The 17,968-nt window shown below is 40.1% G+C and overlaps 1 protein-coding gene across 2 annotated transcripts in view; it reads right to left on the bottom strand.

The window, feature by feature from the left end:
• The window catches only part of Intu (inturned planar cell polarity protein), a 101,199-nt gene extending 83,564 nt beyond the window's left edge, over positions 1-17,635 (bottom strand). For both annotated transcript variants that reach the window (XM_045131939.1, XM_045131940.1), the window contains exon 1: positions 17,441-17,635. In XM_045131939.1, coding sequence (XP_044987874.1) covers positions 17,441-17,583 — 143 coding nt within the window. In that variant the 5' untranslated portion in view covers positions 17,584-17,635. The remainder of the gene's footprint in view (positions 1-17,440) is intronic.
• Positions 17,636-17,968: the final 333 nt, after the last annotated feature.

The following is a 17,968-nucleotide window of genomic DNA, read 5'->3' as shown; positions in this document are numbered from 1 at the left end:
TGAAAATAGATCCTTACCTCTCTATGCATAAGAATTAAATCCAAATGGATCAAAGACCTTAATACCAGACTTGAAACTCTGAAACTGCTAGAGAAAAAAGTAGGGGATACTCTTCACCATATCGGTCTTGACAAAGACTTCCTGAATATAACCCCAATTGCTCAAGTAATAAAACCACAGGTTAGGGCTGGAGAGATGGCTCAGTGGTTAAGCGCTTGCCTGTGAAGCCTAAGGACCTGGATTCGAGGCTTGATTCCCCAGGACCCACATTAGCCAGATGCACAAGGGGGCGCATGTGTCTGGAGTTTGTTTGCAATGGCTGGAAGCCCTGGCATGCCCATTATCTCTCTTTCTCTCTCTCCCTCTTTCTCTCTCTGTCTGTTGCTCTCAAATAAATAAATAAAAATTTAAAAAAAAACCCCACAGGTTAACCAATGGGACCTCATGAAATTACAAAACTTTTGTATAGCAAAGGACACTGTGAATACAGCAAAGAGGCAACCTACAGAATGGGAGAAAATTTTTGCCAGCCAAATGTCTGATAGAGGATTAATATCTAGGATATATAAAGAATTCAAAAAATTAAATAATAAGAAATCAAACAACCCAATTAAAAATGGGCTATGGAACTAAATAGAGAGTTCTCAAAAGAAGAAACGTGGATGGCATATAGACATCTAAAAATATGTTCTACATCCCTAGTCATCAGGGAAATGCAGATTAAAACTATGTTGAGATTTCATCTCACTCCTGTCAGATTGACTACCATCATGAAAACAAATAACCATAAATGCTGGTGAGGATGTGGAAAAAGAGGAACCCTTCTATACTGTTGCTGGGAATGTAATCTGGACCATCCACTGTGGAAATCAAGTGTGGAGGTTCCTGAGACTGCTAAAAATAGATCTACCATATGACCCAGCTACAGCATTCCTAGGCATATATCCGAAGGACTCGTCTCACTACCTTAGAGATAGTTGCTCAACCACATTTATTGCTGCTCTATACAAAACAGCTAGGAAATAGAATCAGCCTAGATGTCCCTCAACTGATGAGTGGATAATGAAGATGTGGCACATTTACACAATGGAGTTCTACTCAGAGGTAAAGAAAAACGAAGTTAGAAATTTGCAGGAAAATGGATGGACCTGGAAAGGATTATATTAGGTGAGGTAACCCAGGCCAAGAAATACAAACACTTCCTTTTCTCTCATATGTGGATCCTAGCTACAGATGATTAGACTTCTTTGTGAGTAGGAAGAAAACTCAGTAGCAGAGGCTAGTAAGCTAGAAAGGAGATATAAAGGGAAGAGAAAGGAAGGGAGAGGGGGATTTAATAGGATGGTATTGTTTATATGTAAGTAGAAGAATAGATTAATTGGGTGAAAAGGCCTAACTGAGGTCAGGGGAAGTGATTGAGTAAAGGAAAGATGGAGGGAGGCTAATCAAAATCTAAGAGGATATAAATAAATCATATGGAAACCTTTTGGACAATAGAATACATAGGAGCCATAGATAGTTACTAGAAAATTTTCAATGCCAGGGATGGGATACCTTCTAGTCAGCTGTTGGCCACAGAAGTCCCTGATGCCCCCAAAACATTATAGGCCATTGCTGAGCCCCTGGATCCCACCAGGAAGAGATGGTAAGACTGTACTGCTGAAAACTGTACATACTTGGGCTGCAAGATCATTGAGAAATCCTGCTGGAACTGAGCTGAAAACCTCCTCCATGTAGACCAGATGACAGAAAGCTGGAAAAAGCCATACTGTATGCAGCTCAATGGGAGAGAGAGAAATCACCAGTGAAGATACTCCACAGTGGACACTGCCAGCCTTATATTTGGCCAAACAGGCCAAATGAGCCAACATGTGCAATAGTGGCACATCTGTTATGGGGGAAACCAACTGCCCTCTAATTTGACTGGAGGCCTACTCCATGAGAGGGAATACATCCCTGATACTGAAAACCTACAACAGGGTTAGCCATGAGCCCTAGAGGTGTAACATCTCCTGCTATTGGTCTAAATATATATACTATGCTTATCAAACTTCCCATTAAGTACTTCTATTAATGTTCATAGCCATATATTAATGCTACTCTCACTTTTTCAGTGAAGAACTTTCTTTTTTCAGATGCCAGTGACCTTGGGATGTCTCAGAAGGCATCACAGTGCTGAGAGGAAGTGACAGAGGGGTGGTCAGCACTGCAATATCTCTATCACACCTTTTAAGGCTCAGGGTCCATTGCAGAAGAGATGTCAGAAAGAATGTAAGAGCTGAGGAAGGGTAGGACTCCTTAAAACGTGTTCCTCCAGACACAAAATGGCCTGGATATCCATGACCCATGACCTCATAGGGTCTGACACTACCTACACAAGACCATCATAATAGCAGGAAAAGATGATAACATCAAAATAAAAGAGAAACTCATTGAGAGGGGAGGGGATATGATGGAGAGTGGAGTTTCAAAGGAGAAAGCGGGGGGAGGGAAGGAATTACCATGGGATATTGTTTACAATCATGAAAGTTGTTAATTATAAAACAAAAACAAACAAACAAACAAAAAACCCACCCCATCTGCAATGGAAAGCATTCAGTATGGCCATCAGGCTAAAATGAAAGCTAAGTTCACCCACAGTCACAAACTTTATTTATGGAACAATTGTCAGCAAAGAAAAGTTCATCTTTTCCTGAACTAAAACCATGGCTAAAAACAATCTATAATGATCACTTCTATAACCTGTGATTTCTGTAAATTTCCTTTTTATGAGTAATAGTAGTAAAAAAAAGTAACATTATATAATTTACTATGTGATATTTTTTAAAACGTTCTTTTAACTGGGAAGTAGTTCACTAAAAAGCCAAAAATTATTAAAATAGCAGTAAGCAACAAAAATACTCAGGATATGAAATTTAATCTCATGCCTTACCCTGTTCAATGCTATGAGTGTTATCTTTCAGCTACTTTTATTTAAAAAAGATATTGGTTTTATAAACCAATGTGAGGAGAGTCTGCAACATGAGCTATAAAGCCCTGGCAAGGAAGGATATAATTTGTGTCTAATCATTCAGCCAAATTGATGACTTCTCTGTTTTCTTAAGTGTTTATTAGCAATTCTTGTTCTTTAATGTTTTTGTGAAATGTCTCTTTCTAAAGTCTGTGACAATTAGTGCCCAAAATAATGCCATATTCAGTTATTGCTCTGGTCTGTAACTGGTCATTAATATAGATTTTTCAAGTACAGATGAATCACTTAAAAAGAAAAAAAAGGGCTGGAGAGATGGCATAGCGGTTAAGCACTTGCCTGTGAAACCTAAGGACCCCGGTTCAAGACTTGATTCCCCAGGACCCACGTTAGCCAGATGCAAAAGGGGGCGCATGCATCTGAAGTTCGTTTGCAGTGGCTGAAGGCCCTGGTGTGCCCATTCTTCCTCTCTCTCTTTCTCTCTCTCTGCCTCTTTCTCTCTCTGTCATTCTCAAATAAATAAATAATTGAATAATAAAAAATATTTAAGAATAAAGAAAAAAAATCAGGGAGTGGTGGCATATGTCTTTAATCCCAAGCAATTGGAAGGTAGAGGAAGAAGGATCACTGTGAGTTTGAGTTCAACCTGTGACTATATAGTGAATTCCAGGTCAGTCTAGGCTAGAGCAAGACCTTATTTCAACAAAACAAATAAAAAGAGAGAGAGAGAGAAAGAAAGGAAGAGAGACAGACAGACAGACAGACAGACAGACAGACAGAAAGAAAGAAAGAAAGAAAAGAAAAGAAAAAAGACATAGTTCAAAATATCAAAACTAATATTGCTTTGGTTCTGGTTGGTTTCCAGTACATGCTGTCATTTTAGTCACTCAGCACCACTTTCTACAGAGCAGTAACTACATATATCGATTGCTTCTACCTCAACTATTTTCACAGAAATAGTACTTAATAACTCTGCAGTTCCTCTTAAGAGCCTAAATGAAAGTACCTTCCACAAACCTTTAGACAGCAAACAATAATTTTAACTGGTATAATGTAGAAAATATGTGTATGCACTGCAAGAAGCAACAGATAAGCAAGGGCTTGAAGGATAGTTTCCATTGCCTATGTGGAAAGCTACTGCCAATGTGTGCTTGCCAGCATAAAGATGAGGTGGGCAAAGACAAAAATGTGGTCCAGCCCTGGTTGTACACACATCAAGGAGTTTGGATTTTGTGGTATAGGTGACAGTCATCAATGAAGAAGTTTTTATTTTTATTTACTTATTTGCAAGCGGGGGGCAGAAGAGGAGAGAGAGAAAAGGAATGCGAATGGGTGTGCCAGGCCCGCTAGCAACTGTAAACAAACTCCAGGTACATGTGCCACTTTGTGCATGAGGCTTTATGTGGGTACTGGGAAATGACCTGGGTCATTAGGCTTTGCAGCCAAGTGCCTTAACTACTGAGCCATTACTCCAGCCTCAGGTGTGTTTTAGAAAAAAATGTATTCCTTTATATGTGTGTGTGTGTGTACCTCTAAACATTGAGCCATTTCCTCAGCCCCCAGGGAAGAGTTTTAAGACAAGGGCCGATATGTCAGATATCTCTGGATAGACCAACTTCAGCAACTAAACAGAAGGTGGGCTTGAGATGATACAACTCAGTACTGTGAACACAAAAACAACACTAAGACAACAAAAGAAATGTAAAGTAGGAAGACATTTGAGAAATAATTGGAAATTTCCAGGTTCATGAGAATTATTGGTGAGAAGATAAGAACTAGATGTCAAGCTGATGACCACACTTGCATGTATCTCTTTATGTATGCACACACTTGTGATATATAAACAGGCATGTAACTATCGTACAATCATTATGTTTCCTCATTCTCACTGACACAAAGTATTAAAAGTCTTGTTTTTATAATCATTTAAAATATAAACTTACGGGCTAGAGAGATGGCTTAGTGGTTAAAGTGTTTACCTGCAAAGCCAAAGGACCTTGGTTCAATTCCCCAGGATGCATGCAAGCTAGCTGCACAAGGTGGCACATGCATCTGGAGTTCATTTCCCTAGCATGCCAATTCTCTCTCTTTATCTCTCTTGCTCTGCCCCATTAGCTCTCTTTCTCTCTCAAATAAATTTTAAAAAATCAAATAAAATATACACTTAAGATATATATACTTTTACATACATGTGCACATTTAACAAAGTATATACTTCCTTTCATAATGTCTACTTAACAATACAGTTTGGAAATCCCTAAAGGCAGTATAATATTCCACATCAAGACTGGACTGTATCTATAATCAGCTGTGGATTCAGTTTTTTTTTTTTCTCAATTTTATTAACCATTTTCCATGATTATAAAAAATATTCCATGGTAATACCCTCCCTCCCCGCCTCTTCCCCCTTGAAATTCCATTCTTCATCAGCAAAAGGCAGGTAGAGTGAAAACTGGAGCACCAGGGTATCTAGCCAGTACACATGAACGTGGATTCAGTTTTGATTCTGTTTTTGCTCAACAGTTATAGTATTCACCTTATATGTATGTATGTGTACATATAGGTTTTCACCCAAAATATACCACTACACATCTTCACCAGCAATGTATGATAGCCATTTCTTTTCGCTAATTTTTTTATTTATTTATGAGAGTGAGAAAAAAATAGGTGAATGGAGGCACTAGGGCCTCTTTCCATTGCATATGAACTCCAGATGCACATGCCACTGTGCATCTGGTTTTATGTGGGTACTGGGGAATTAAACCCGGGCTGTTGGACTGTGCAAGAAAGCACATTTAACCACTGAGCCATCTCTCTAGCCCAAGAGCCATTTTCTTTTTTATTTGTAAGTTTTTAAAAATGATTTTTAAGTTATTTATTTATTTATTAGAGAAGGCAGAAAGGGGAGGCAGAGTTCAGTTGCTGCAAACAAACTCCAGATGCATGTGCCACCTTGTGCATCTGGTTTACATGGGTCCTGGAGAATAGAACCTGGGTCCTTCAGCTTTGTGGGAAGCACCTTAACCACTAAGCCATCTCTCCAGCCCTGCATACAATTTTTATTTTATTTTAATTTATTTGATTTAACAGAGAAAAAGAGAGAGAAGGGTGTATCAGAGCCTTCAGCTATTGTAAATGAACTCCAGACACATGATCCATCCTGTGCATCTGGCTTATATGGGTCCTAGAGAATTAAACCTGAGTCATTTGGCTTTGTAGGTAAGTGCCTTAACCATTTAGCCATCTCTCCAGCCCAAGAGCCATTTTCTTAATGTCTAGGTTAAAAAAAAAAAGTATAGTACGTGTGTTGTGCTATGTGTGTGATGGTGTACATGTGGTGTGTGTGGTATATGCATGTGTGTGCCAGTGTGGTGCCAGGTATGCTCACTTGTGATTACTGGACAAGAACACTGAGTGTTTCTCTTCATTGCTTACTTGCCTGCTTTTTCCTTGCAATGATAAGGTCTCTCAACAATTCTAAAGCTTTGTGAGCTCCAGCAATTCTCCTGTTTTTGTTCCCCACAAGACTAGGGTTGCAGACATGGGTGGACACACCCAGATGTTTACTTAGGATTTGAAGATTCTGACAAAGGTGGTCTCAGCACCCCCTACCCTTGCCAAGCCCTCATGCTTATACAGGAAGTGCACATAACCACTGAGCAATCCCTCTAGCCCTGATGCCTAGGCTTTAAAAATACTTCACTTTAAGAAGTGAAAAAAAAAATTGAAAGAGGAAGAGAGGAAGAAAAGGAGAGGGAGAAATATAGACAGTAAAAGGAAGGAGGAAGACTGATTTTAAAAAGACAGGGACCTGGAAATGACTATAGTTAATGAGGTAACCCAGACCCAGAAAGCCAAGTGCTACATGTTCTCTCTCAACTGTGGATCCTAGCTACAAATGTTTGGATTTGTGTGTGAGTTGGAATAAAATTCAACAGCAAAGGATAGTAAGCTAGAAAGGGGATGTAAGGAAGGGAGGTTGTCGGGGGCACTTAAGGGGATGGTATTGTATATATGTAAGTAGAAGAACAGATTACTGGGAGTAAATGATGTCGGGGGGGAGAGACTGAGTAAAATAAGGCTGGGGGGAGGGTTAATCAAAATTTAAGGTGGTATGAGTAAGCTGTATGGTAATCTATGTTTTTGGACAATGGCACACCCAAAAGCCATAGGTTGCTACTAGAAAATTTTCAGTGCCAGGGATTGGATACTTTCCAGTGAGTTGTTGGTCAGGGAGGTCCCTGACGCCTCCAAAACATTACAGGTCATTGCCAAGGCTCTTGGTTTCCCACCAGGAATAGATGCTCTACTGCTGAACTTCACATGCTAAGGCTGCAAGGTCACTGAGAAATCTTGCTGGAGCTGAGCTGAAGACCTCTTCCCTGTAGACCAACTGACAGAAAACCGGAAAAAGCTATGATGAATGCAGCTTCAAGGAAGACAGAGAAATCACCAATGAATATAAACAACAGTGGACACTGCAAGCCTTAAGTTTGGCCAATCAGGCCAAATGAGCCAATGGGTACAATAGTGGCATGTCTGTTATAGGGAAAACCAAACACACTAATTGAACTGGAGGTCCACTCCACAGGAAGGAATACATGCCTGGTACTGAAAACCTATGACAGGGGACATCATGAGCTCATGAGCCCTAGGGGTATAATGCCTGCTGGTGTCTGGCTAAATGCATATATTATATTCACCAAACTGCCTGGTAATCACTTCTTTTAATGTTCATACCCATATATTAAAGCTACTTTCACTTTGGTTAAAGAAGCTGCTCTTTTCAGATGGCCGTGATCTCTGGGGTGAATTAAAAGGCACCATAGTGCTGAGAAAAAGTGACTTAGGAGTGCTCAGCACTGAAACACCTCTATCACACCTTCCAAGGCTCAGGGTCCACTACAGAAGAAGTGGTAGAAAGAATGTAAGAGCCAAAGGAAGGGTAGGACTCCTTACAATGTACTTCTCCAGATACACAATGGCCTGGATACCCATGACCTCACAGTGCCTGGCACTACCTACTCAAAACCCTCACAATAGGAGGAAAAGAGGATAACATCAAAACAAAGTGAAACTAATTGAGAGGGGGAGAGGATATGGAGAGTGTAGTTGTGAAGGGGACAGTGGGGGGGGGGGGAATTATCATGGTTTATTGTCTGTATTATGGAAGTTGTTGTGGTGGTTTGATTCCGGTGTCCCCTGTAAACTTAGGAGTTCTGCATGCTATGTTCCCAGCTGATGGAGATTTGGGAATTAACGCCTCCAGGAGGCAGTGTATTGTTTGGGGCAGACTTGGGGTTGTTATAGCCAATTTCCCCATGCCAGTGTTCAGCACCCTCTCCTGTTGCTATGGTCCACCTTATGTTGGCCAGGGGGTGATGCCTACCCTCTGCACATGCCATTGTTTTCCCTGGCTATCATGGAGCTTCTCCCTGAGCCTGTAAGCCAAAATAAACCTCTTTTTCCCACAGGCTGAAAAAGAAAACCAAGGCTGGAGAGATGGTTTAGTGATTAAGGCATTTGCCTGCAAAGGACCCAGGTTTGATTCCCCAGTATCCACATAAGCCAGATGCACATGGTGGCACATGCATCTGAAGTTTGTTTGCAGTGGCTGAGGGTCCTGGCATAGCCATTCTCTTTCATAAATAAATAAATAAAATATTTAAAAAATTAAAAAAACCCTAAAGACAGGGACATGAACTTCAGAGACTCCATATAGGCAGGTGACATGAAATACAAAGAAATCACAAACAGCTGCATTCAAATTCTGTTTGACTAAAACCTGATCTTTCTAGGATTCATTCATTCATTCAAAGCTTTAGTTTTGGTCTTAAAATTAGATCAGTTATCCCATAGGGTTACTGCTAATACCTAATAAGTAATGTGCCTGGTATGCTACGTCTCACACCAATATCTGCTCCCCTCCTTGTGCCCCAGAAAGGTAAAACTGTAGAAAATCATATACTTTTATGGAATGCAGGCTCATGCCCCTAAATTTTTCTACCCCTTGGCAGTGAGTGATGATGTGTTAAATGACTTCAGTTTGGCAGAATTCTGACTGGATTGTTAGTGATACAAAAAGCCAGACAGGGTGTCATTTTTGTTTTGCATGTATACATGTATGTGGTGTGTACATACCCATGTTGTGTGGAAGACCAGAAGTTGGTGTCAACTATCTTCCTCAGTTGCTTTCCACCTTATTTTTGAGACAGGATTTTTCATTGAGCTGGAAGCTCATCAATTTGGCCAGATTACCTGGCCAGAAAGCTGTAGGTATTCTCTTGTCTCTGCTCCTCCAGTTGGATTAAAAATGTGCACCTCGGCCGGGTGTGGTGGCGCATGCCTTTAGTCTCAGCACTCGGGAGGCGGATGTAGGAGGATTACTGTGAGTTGGAGGCCACCCTGAGACTACATAGTGAATTTCAGGTCAGCCTGAACGAGAGTGAGACCCTACCTCGAAAAAAAAAAAGTGCACCTACATGGCCATCATTTTAGGGGGGTGCCAGAGGTCCGAACTCAGATCCTCATGCTTGAATAGTGAGTGTTTTACCCAATGAGCCATCTCCCAGGACCCTACAGTTTAGTGTTCCTGGAAGGTTCCTTACTCTCACTCCAAAAGAGCCATTTCTAGTCAGAACAGTACCAAGAGTGTAAACTATTCACATAGGAAAAAGTCTATGAGGTCTAACTATACTTCCAAAGTAGTCTAGGTCCGCTGCAAGGCAGATGTACTGAAGCCACCACAGACACAGACCCAACCCTCCAATGAAACTAGTCATCAATAGCAAAAATAAAGAAACTGATCAATTCAGATCACCCCTGCTGCAGTAGATGAGAGTTTAATCCCTAATGTGAATTTAGAGAATGGCTTCCACACAACAGGGTATGGTGGCAGACATCACCTTAAGCAAGTGACTGAGGTTTTGGAACCAAGGACGGAAGGACTAAGAAAGTGTCACAAACCATCTGTGTCAGAGGCAACATGGGTTCCACAGCAGAGCCCACGAACAGAAAAGGAACACTGCTAGAAGAGGATTACAATCTAAATAATGTCTGGACTTTAGTTAGCAGAGCTGTCCAATGTTGATTTCTAATTTTGATAAGTGAGTAATAGTGTAAGATTCACCATTAGGGAAAACTGGATAAGGGATTTACAGGAACACTGTATTATCTTTGCAACTCTTATATATCTAAACAAAAATTTAAAGATATCCGATTTTTGTAATGCATGGCCTCATTAATCAGCATTAGTAAAAATACTCCCTCAATATTGTCTGGGACTCTATGGGGCAGGTTACAAAGTTATTCCTGAGTAAATATCTTTCAATCAAAGTCTTTTTTGTTGTTGTTGTTTATTCTGTTCTGCTCTATACAGAGATAACTGTAGGTTTATAGCTTGTTTGCAAAGTTTGAGGGTACTTTAATTGGTTTTCTGAGGACCTAAGTGATTTGGTAAACAAGAACAAAGTCATTCTTCCTAGAGGTTTGCTAGGGATGGATAAGTCAACTGCCACACAAGCCCGAATACTTGAGTTTAGAGCCCCAAACTCCACATAAAAATTCAGAATCTGTGGTGGGCTTCTGTAATCCCAGCATGTACACCATGAGAAGGGAGGCAAGGACAAAAAATTTTCCCAGGAACTTGAGGTCAGCTGGTCTAGTGAACACAGTAGTGAATAACATGAGACCCTGCCTGAAATGAAGCAGAAGGAGAGGGTTAAGTTAATACCAGAGTTGTCATCTGACATCCATATACATGCTGTGGCATGTGTATGCCTGCATTGACACATGAACACACACACATATTATACACATACAATTTGCAAATTAGCAAGTTCACTTACATAATGTGCACCATAAATATATTAAAGGACATGAATTTAGGATAATGTTAATAAGTTCTTAATTTCCAATTCATTCAAAAATTTTCAATTGATACTAAATCTTTTTTTTTGTTGTTGTTGTTTTTTGTTTTTTCATGGTAGGGTCTCACTCTGGTCCAGGCTGACCTGGAATTAACTCTGTAGTCTCAGGGTGGCCTTGAAGGAGGTTCCAAACAGAAAGAAAAATGTATGGAAAGGCATGTGTGTGAAAGTCCGTGGTCAGTACAGCAGTAATGCAGGTGACTTCCAAGGGTGATGTCAACAAAGATAAGATCAGAATAGTCAGGGAAAAAAATCAGAACAATGTCTTCAATCATACTAAGGAATCCAACTGAGATTTTTGCATAGAATGGGGACATGACTTATTACTGTGTTTAAGAAAGAAAACTTTGGAAGCTAGACTAAAAACAGAAACAGAGAAGCTCAGATCTGTTAGAAAATGTGGGAGGGAAGAGAGGCAAACCCTGTAAGTAAGGCAGTAAGTGTGGGGATGGAGAGGAAAGGAACAAGAGAGGGGATCCAGTAAAGGCAGAGAACAGGACTGGAGAAAAATCAGATCTAAACAGAGAGTAAGGAGACACTGATGTCAGTAAACGAGATGGGCAACATTAGCAGAGAATAAGAAAGATAATTCTCTTCAAACTTTGAGCTTGAAGTAGAGAGAGATGTTATTAAAGAATAATGATGTTTCATCATTAGCCTATTTATATACTATTTGCCTTTTAAATCTATATAATCTAATAAAAGATAAACTATGGGCATGACTTATTAAGAATGAACTCTGAGGATATAAATAAATCATATGGAATTCTACTTTTTTGGACAATGGAACACTCAGGAGCCGTAGATTGTTGCTAGAAAATTTTCAGTGCCAGGGATGAGACACCTTCCAGTGAGTTGTTGACCAGGAAGGTCCCTGATGCCCACAAAACATTATAGACCATTGCTGAGGCCCTTGGTTTTCCAATAGGAATAGAGGAGACCCACATACTTGGGCTGCAAGGCCACTGAGAAATCCTGCTGGAACTAAGCTGATACCTCCTCCATGTAGACCAGCTGACAGAAAGCTGGAAGAAACCATTCTGCATGCAGTTCAATGGGAGAAAGAGAAATCACCAGTGAAGATACTCAACAGTGGACACTGTAAGCCTTATATTTACCAGGCCAAATGAGCAAATGGGTGCAATAGTGACATGTCTGTCATGGTGGAAACCAACTGCCCTCTAATTGGACTGGAGGCCTGCTCCATGGGAGGAAATATGTCCCTGATACTGAAAACTTAAAATGGGTAGTCATGAATCCTAGGGGTGTAATGTCTGCTGCTGTCTAGCTAAATGTCTATACTATGCTTATCAAACTGCCCAGTAAGTACTTCTCTTAATGTTTATACCCTTATATTAATGCTACTCTTACTGTGGGTAGAGAATCTTCTCTTGTCAGATGGCAGTGACCTTGGGATGACTCAGAAGGCATCATGGTGCTGGAAAGAAGTGACCAGAGTGCTCAGTACTGTAATATATATATCACAACTTCCAAGGCTCAGGGTCTAATGAGGAAGAGGTGGTGGAAAGAATGTAAGAGCCAAAGGAAGGGTAGGACTCCTTACAACAAGCTTCCCCCAGATACATGATGACATGATTGTATATCTAAGAGACCTGAGAGACCCCATCCCAAAACTCTTGAAGGTGATTAACTCCTATAGCAAAGTAGCAGGACACAAAATCAAGGCCTAAAAATCTATATTTGCATATATTTCTATATGCAAATGACAAAGATACAGAAAAAGAAATAAGGGACATGGTCCCATTTTCAATAGCAAGAAAAAAAAAATACCTTGGAATAATGTTAACCAAGGGAGTGAAAGATCTATACAATGAAAAGTTAAAAACATTCAAAAAAGAAATTGAGGAAGACTTGAGAAAATGGAAAGACCTCCCATACTCCTGGATAGGCAGAAATAACAATGTGAAGATGGCAATCATAACAAAGGCAATATGCAAGATTTCATGCAATTCCAATGAAAATCCCAACATTGTTCTTCACAGAGATAGAAAAAAATGGTCTCAAATTTCATATGGAAAGGCAGAAAGCATTGGGTATCCAAGCATATCCTCAGCAAAAGAAATCACTAGAGGCATCACCATAATACCTGATCCAAAGCTATATTACAAAGCCCTAGTAATAAAAACAGCATGGTACTGGCATAAAAACAGGAGTATAGACCAATGGAATAGAATTGGGGACCCTGACTTTGGGTCAAACAACTACAGCTACTTGGTATTTGACAAAGGCCCTAACAATATGGGTTGGAATAAAGACAGCCTCTTCAACAAATGGTGCTGGACAAATAGGATAACCATATGCTGGAAATTGAAACTTGATCCACAAATCTTGCCATGCACAACACTCAAGTCCAAATGGATCAAAGACCTCAATATCAAAGACCAGAAAGTCAGCTACTACAGGAAGAAAATAGAGTAGGAACTTTCCATGATATAGGAATGGAAAAAGACTTCCTGAAAAAAAACCCAGTAGCACACAAACTTAAAACAGTCACTCAAACAATGGGATCACACGAAGCTGAAGAGTTTCTTTACAGACAAGCATAAAATAAGCAAAGCCAATAGATTACCCACAGAATGGGAGAAAATATTTGCAGATTATCCAATTTACAGAGGCCTAATCTCTAGAATCTACAAAGAATTCAAAAACCTAAACAATAAAAAGTCAAAAAACCCACTCACAAAATGGGGCAAAGTGCTCGACAGGCAGCTCACAGAGAAGAAATACAAATGGCAAACACACACTTAAGAAAATGTTCATCCTCCCTAATCATCAGGGAAATGAAAATTAAAATAGATTGGTCATTTTCCCCCAGTTGCCCATGTAGCACGTCTGGTACTAGGACACACTGACTGTCTTGGCATAACAAACAAGGGTGCTGTTTTCTTGGTGAACCTGACACCAGCACAAGTGTGAAGGAGATCAACACAGACAACAATCAACTCCTACCAAATCAGATATCCAGAAACACAGAGACTCCCAACACCTCATCACTGAAGCGGACCCAAAATGAACCCAACATGGCTCAGGGCAATTTTGTGGAAGAGGGGGTGGAAAGAATGTCAGGGCCACACTTTGCGTCATGATACTCAGAGACATTTCTCCTACCCATTAACTGTGGGCTAACTCCACAATGCATGATCCATATATCTTAACAAGGAGGGGCCGAAGGGAGGGGGTAGGACATAGATGAGCCTAACAACGGTACGAACTTGACTGTATCCACTGAGTACAAAACTGATTAATAAAATAAATAAATAAATAAATAAATTTATTACTTAAAAAATGTTATATAGCCAAACTATGCAATCCTACTCAGAAAAAAAGGAGAAAGAAGCCACTGTTGCAGGCAACCACATGGGTAAATCTTAACATAATTATTCTGAGCAAAAGAAGCCAAAAATAAAAAGAAAGAGAGAGAGAGAGATAAGGGGCTGAGGAGATGGAACAGCATATTTAAAGGCACTTGCTGGGCTGTAGAGATGGCTAAGTGGTTAAGGGGCTTGCCTGTGAAGCCAAAGGACCCAGGCTCAATTCTCAGGACACACATAAGCCAAATGAACAAGGTGGTACATGCATCTGGAGTTCTTTGCAGTGGCTGAAGGCCCTGGTGCACCCATCCTCTCTTATCTGCCTCTCCCCTCGACCTCTCTCAAATAAATAAAAAAATAAAGGTGCTTGCTTGAAAAGTCTATCCTCCCCAAGTTCAATTTCCCAGCAATCCTTATGTAAAGCCAAAAAGGCATTCATTTGCAGCGGCAAGAAGCCCTGGCTCATCCATACATATACATGTACGTATTTTAAAAAAGACCGATACTATACTAATGATCCCATGTTTACAAAAGTTGAGAAAATACAACTCAGATACAATGGCAGAACAGAAATAGCTGTGAGGAGAGAGGGAACATATGTGGTCTTTAGGGCGGCAACATTTGGGTGAAATAAAATCCATTATCTAGATAGATGTATATATGTTAGAGTCGTAAATGTTATAGCTTCAAATATGTGTATATTTCAGTAGTAGTGTTAAAGATCTCAGAAAAAAAATAAAGGATATATTTTCTTTCTTCTACTCAATCTTGTTTTAGGTAGAAATTACTCAACTTTTTTTTTTCTTCCAGTTTTTCAAGGAAGGATCTCACTCTGGTCCAGGCTGATCTGAATTCACTATGTAGTCTCAGGCTGGCCTCAAACTCACAGTGATCCTCCTACCTCCGCCTCCCGAGTGCTGGGATTAAAGGCATGCACCACCACACCCAGCTCAACTTTTTTTTCAGCTAAAATTTATACTTGCTACTCTTTTTGCCCATCAGCCAGTTATAAAACCAACAATGACAAAAAATGATTCACTTTAAAAAATTAAAAATCCAAGCCATGAAACTGACTTATGGCCAGCATGAAGCCTCATTAGAGACATGACCATGTGCCAAGTTCAGACATCACAGGTACTAATCTAAAAGCTTCCTCTCTTATAACAAGTAAAACAAACCTATTACAAGAAGTACCAGAATGTATCTAATTTCACCTCAATAATAATAAACATATTTACTGACAATCACATGCAGTTCAAACTGGTTTTCAGTTATAAAACATGTATGAAACAATGATAACTTCCAAAAAGAACATGAAGATAACTATAACATTGAAAGTTCAAGATAACCTTATGTGAATGAATATACAACAGTTACAACAGTCACACATTCACACTCATAATATGCAATAACTTGTGTTACTAAGCTGCATTAGACTACAGAAATGATGGGCAAGTCCTATCTCTTTGCTTTGATGAGAACACATTCTTACACCTTTGCTCAGAGTGTGGTTCTGTCCACTGGAAGTCCCAGCTTACGTTGCTAACTAACTTAGGAAGGTTATACCTTATACCCTAAGGAAGGAATTGAAAAAAAAATTTCCTGGCCATGTCAGAAAATCTACCCATATATCATATACATCAAAAAGGGTCAGATATAAAATCTGGTATGACTCAAACTTCAAACCAGTAGAGCATTTTACAATAGGAATTTACTAAACTTATAGGACACAAACAATAGAATATTTGAACTGACTGGTGAATGACTGATATAGAAAGCTTAACACTCATTTAAAAAAAAAACAAAAAACTAAAGTACAACACATAGATACATGCATTATGGACCATGAAATACAACTCACAGATTTTCCTAACATATGTGATTTACAGAATTAGGCTAAAAGTGTGTGGCTATCATGTGAGAAAGGCAAGAATTTAAGTTTCACACTGTCTACAGTTATGGCTTCCCTTTTATCAGGAGCAAATAAAGTTGCTCACAATTGATGTTTCCTTTCAGGAACCTCAGTTAATAAACAGAGATTTTACACTTATTTTTAAAATGATCACAGCAGGTTTTAAAATATTCTTAATTTGTTTAAATTTTCAAGAATACAGTTTATCCTTATGAAGCTTCTAGGATATATTCCATAGGATTCTTTCTTTTGTCTCATTTTTAAGGTCAATGATAATATTGTGTTGTATGTATTGATGGGTAAAAAGATACACATTATTTTTAGTGTAAAATGTCATCCTAAAACTACGTATGCCAGTTCAGTTACCAGTTGGCTGTTTTTATTTATTTATTTATTTGAGAGTGACAGACACAGAGAGAAAGAGAGAGAGACAGAAAATGGTCATGCCACATCCTCTAGCCACTGCAAACAAACTCCAGACTCATGTGCCCCTTTGTGCATCTGGCTAAGGTGGGTCCTGGGGAATCGAGCCTCGAACCGGGGTCCTTAGGCTTCACAGGCAAGCGTTTAACCACTAAGCCATCTCTCCAGCCCCCAGTTGGCTGTTTTGTTATCTAACCCTTTTCACTGTGAGTCATTTATTTTAAGCTACCACTAAATGACTTAAAAAAAATCCTTAGTCCATTGAAATAAGATTCCTTCAAAACTGTCATAGTATCAGAGATTGTGAGTAAGGTGACTAACTTATGGGATTATTAAGGACAATTATGACATAAAATAGAAAACCATAGAGATGTTTAGAAAAAGTGTCCTAAAATGGAAATCCTAAATAGAAAGATCCTGAAATAGAGAGTGTCATTGATGATGGGGCTGCAAGTGGATCATCATTCTGCTATACTTATCAATTAATTTCCATCATCTCCATAATTAAACAGTTGGCCTACAAAAGGTGTAGGGTGTCTCTCCCTTCTAAATACTAAGAGGTTAAATCACAAAGGTCATGACTTCAGAGAAGAGGACACTGCTATAGGTACAGAGCTTTATGAACACAGGTAATATATCTTCACCTAGAATAGAATCCACCAGGAAGAGCCCTTTCTTATCTGAGAACCCTAAGATACCTACAGTAGCCTCTTGACATCGGCTCACTACCACCACATAATGGAAAAGCTGGGCAAATAAAACTCGCTTACGATAGGACCTCGAACACTTCATGGCAACTACACCAACGCATTTGTGCTCCCCCAGCCCGCGTGTACACGCCGGATGAAGGACACTTGTCCCTCCTGGAGACCCTTACTCATCATTGCTACTCGCTGAAGTACAGGAACCCGAGTCGCCGGTCCTGTCTTCAGAGTCACTGTCCTCATCTTCCTGTGAAGAGGGTTCACCATGGAGCTTGTCTGGTCCCCCACGTGAGTCGTGCAAAGTTGGGGACGCCATCGTCAGGGACGCCGTGGCTACACCAGGAGTTCACTGCGCGCAGCCATCTTGCCTCAGCCGGGAAAGCGGGCCACGTGGCCGCGATGCTTAGCGGCCACTGGAGGAAGCTCGGGTTGCCTGGGAGACGGAGAAGCTTCCCAGGTCTAGGCGGACAACCGAGAGAAGCCAATGAGCTGCGAGTTGGCTGAGCGCTCTTCTTCCAGCGCGCTCCCTGGCAGCCGCACATGTTACCGCACAGCGGAGAGGTACTGCTTTTTGTGTGTGCGTGTGTTTCTCTTTCCTTTTTCTTAACGTACTGAACATCTTACGGTTTAAACTTTGTCCTTTTTCTTTTTTCTTCTTAGTTTAGAAGCCAAAACAGTAGGTACCGTTTGTCCTGTTTTTC

Source organism: Jaculus jaculus, chromosome 12, assembly GCF_020740685.1.
Source record: "Jaculus jaculus isolate mJacJac1 chromosome 12, mJacJac1.mat.Y.cur, whole genome shotgun sequence".
Taxonomy (NCBI): domain Eukaryota; kingdom Metazoa; phylum Chordata; class Mammalia; order Rodentia; family Dipodidae; genus Jaculus; species Jaculus jaculus.
This window is presented reverse-complemented; position numbering and strand designations above follow the sequence as displayed.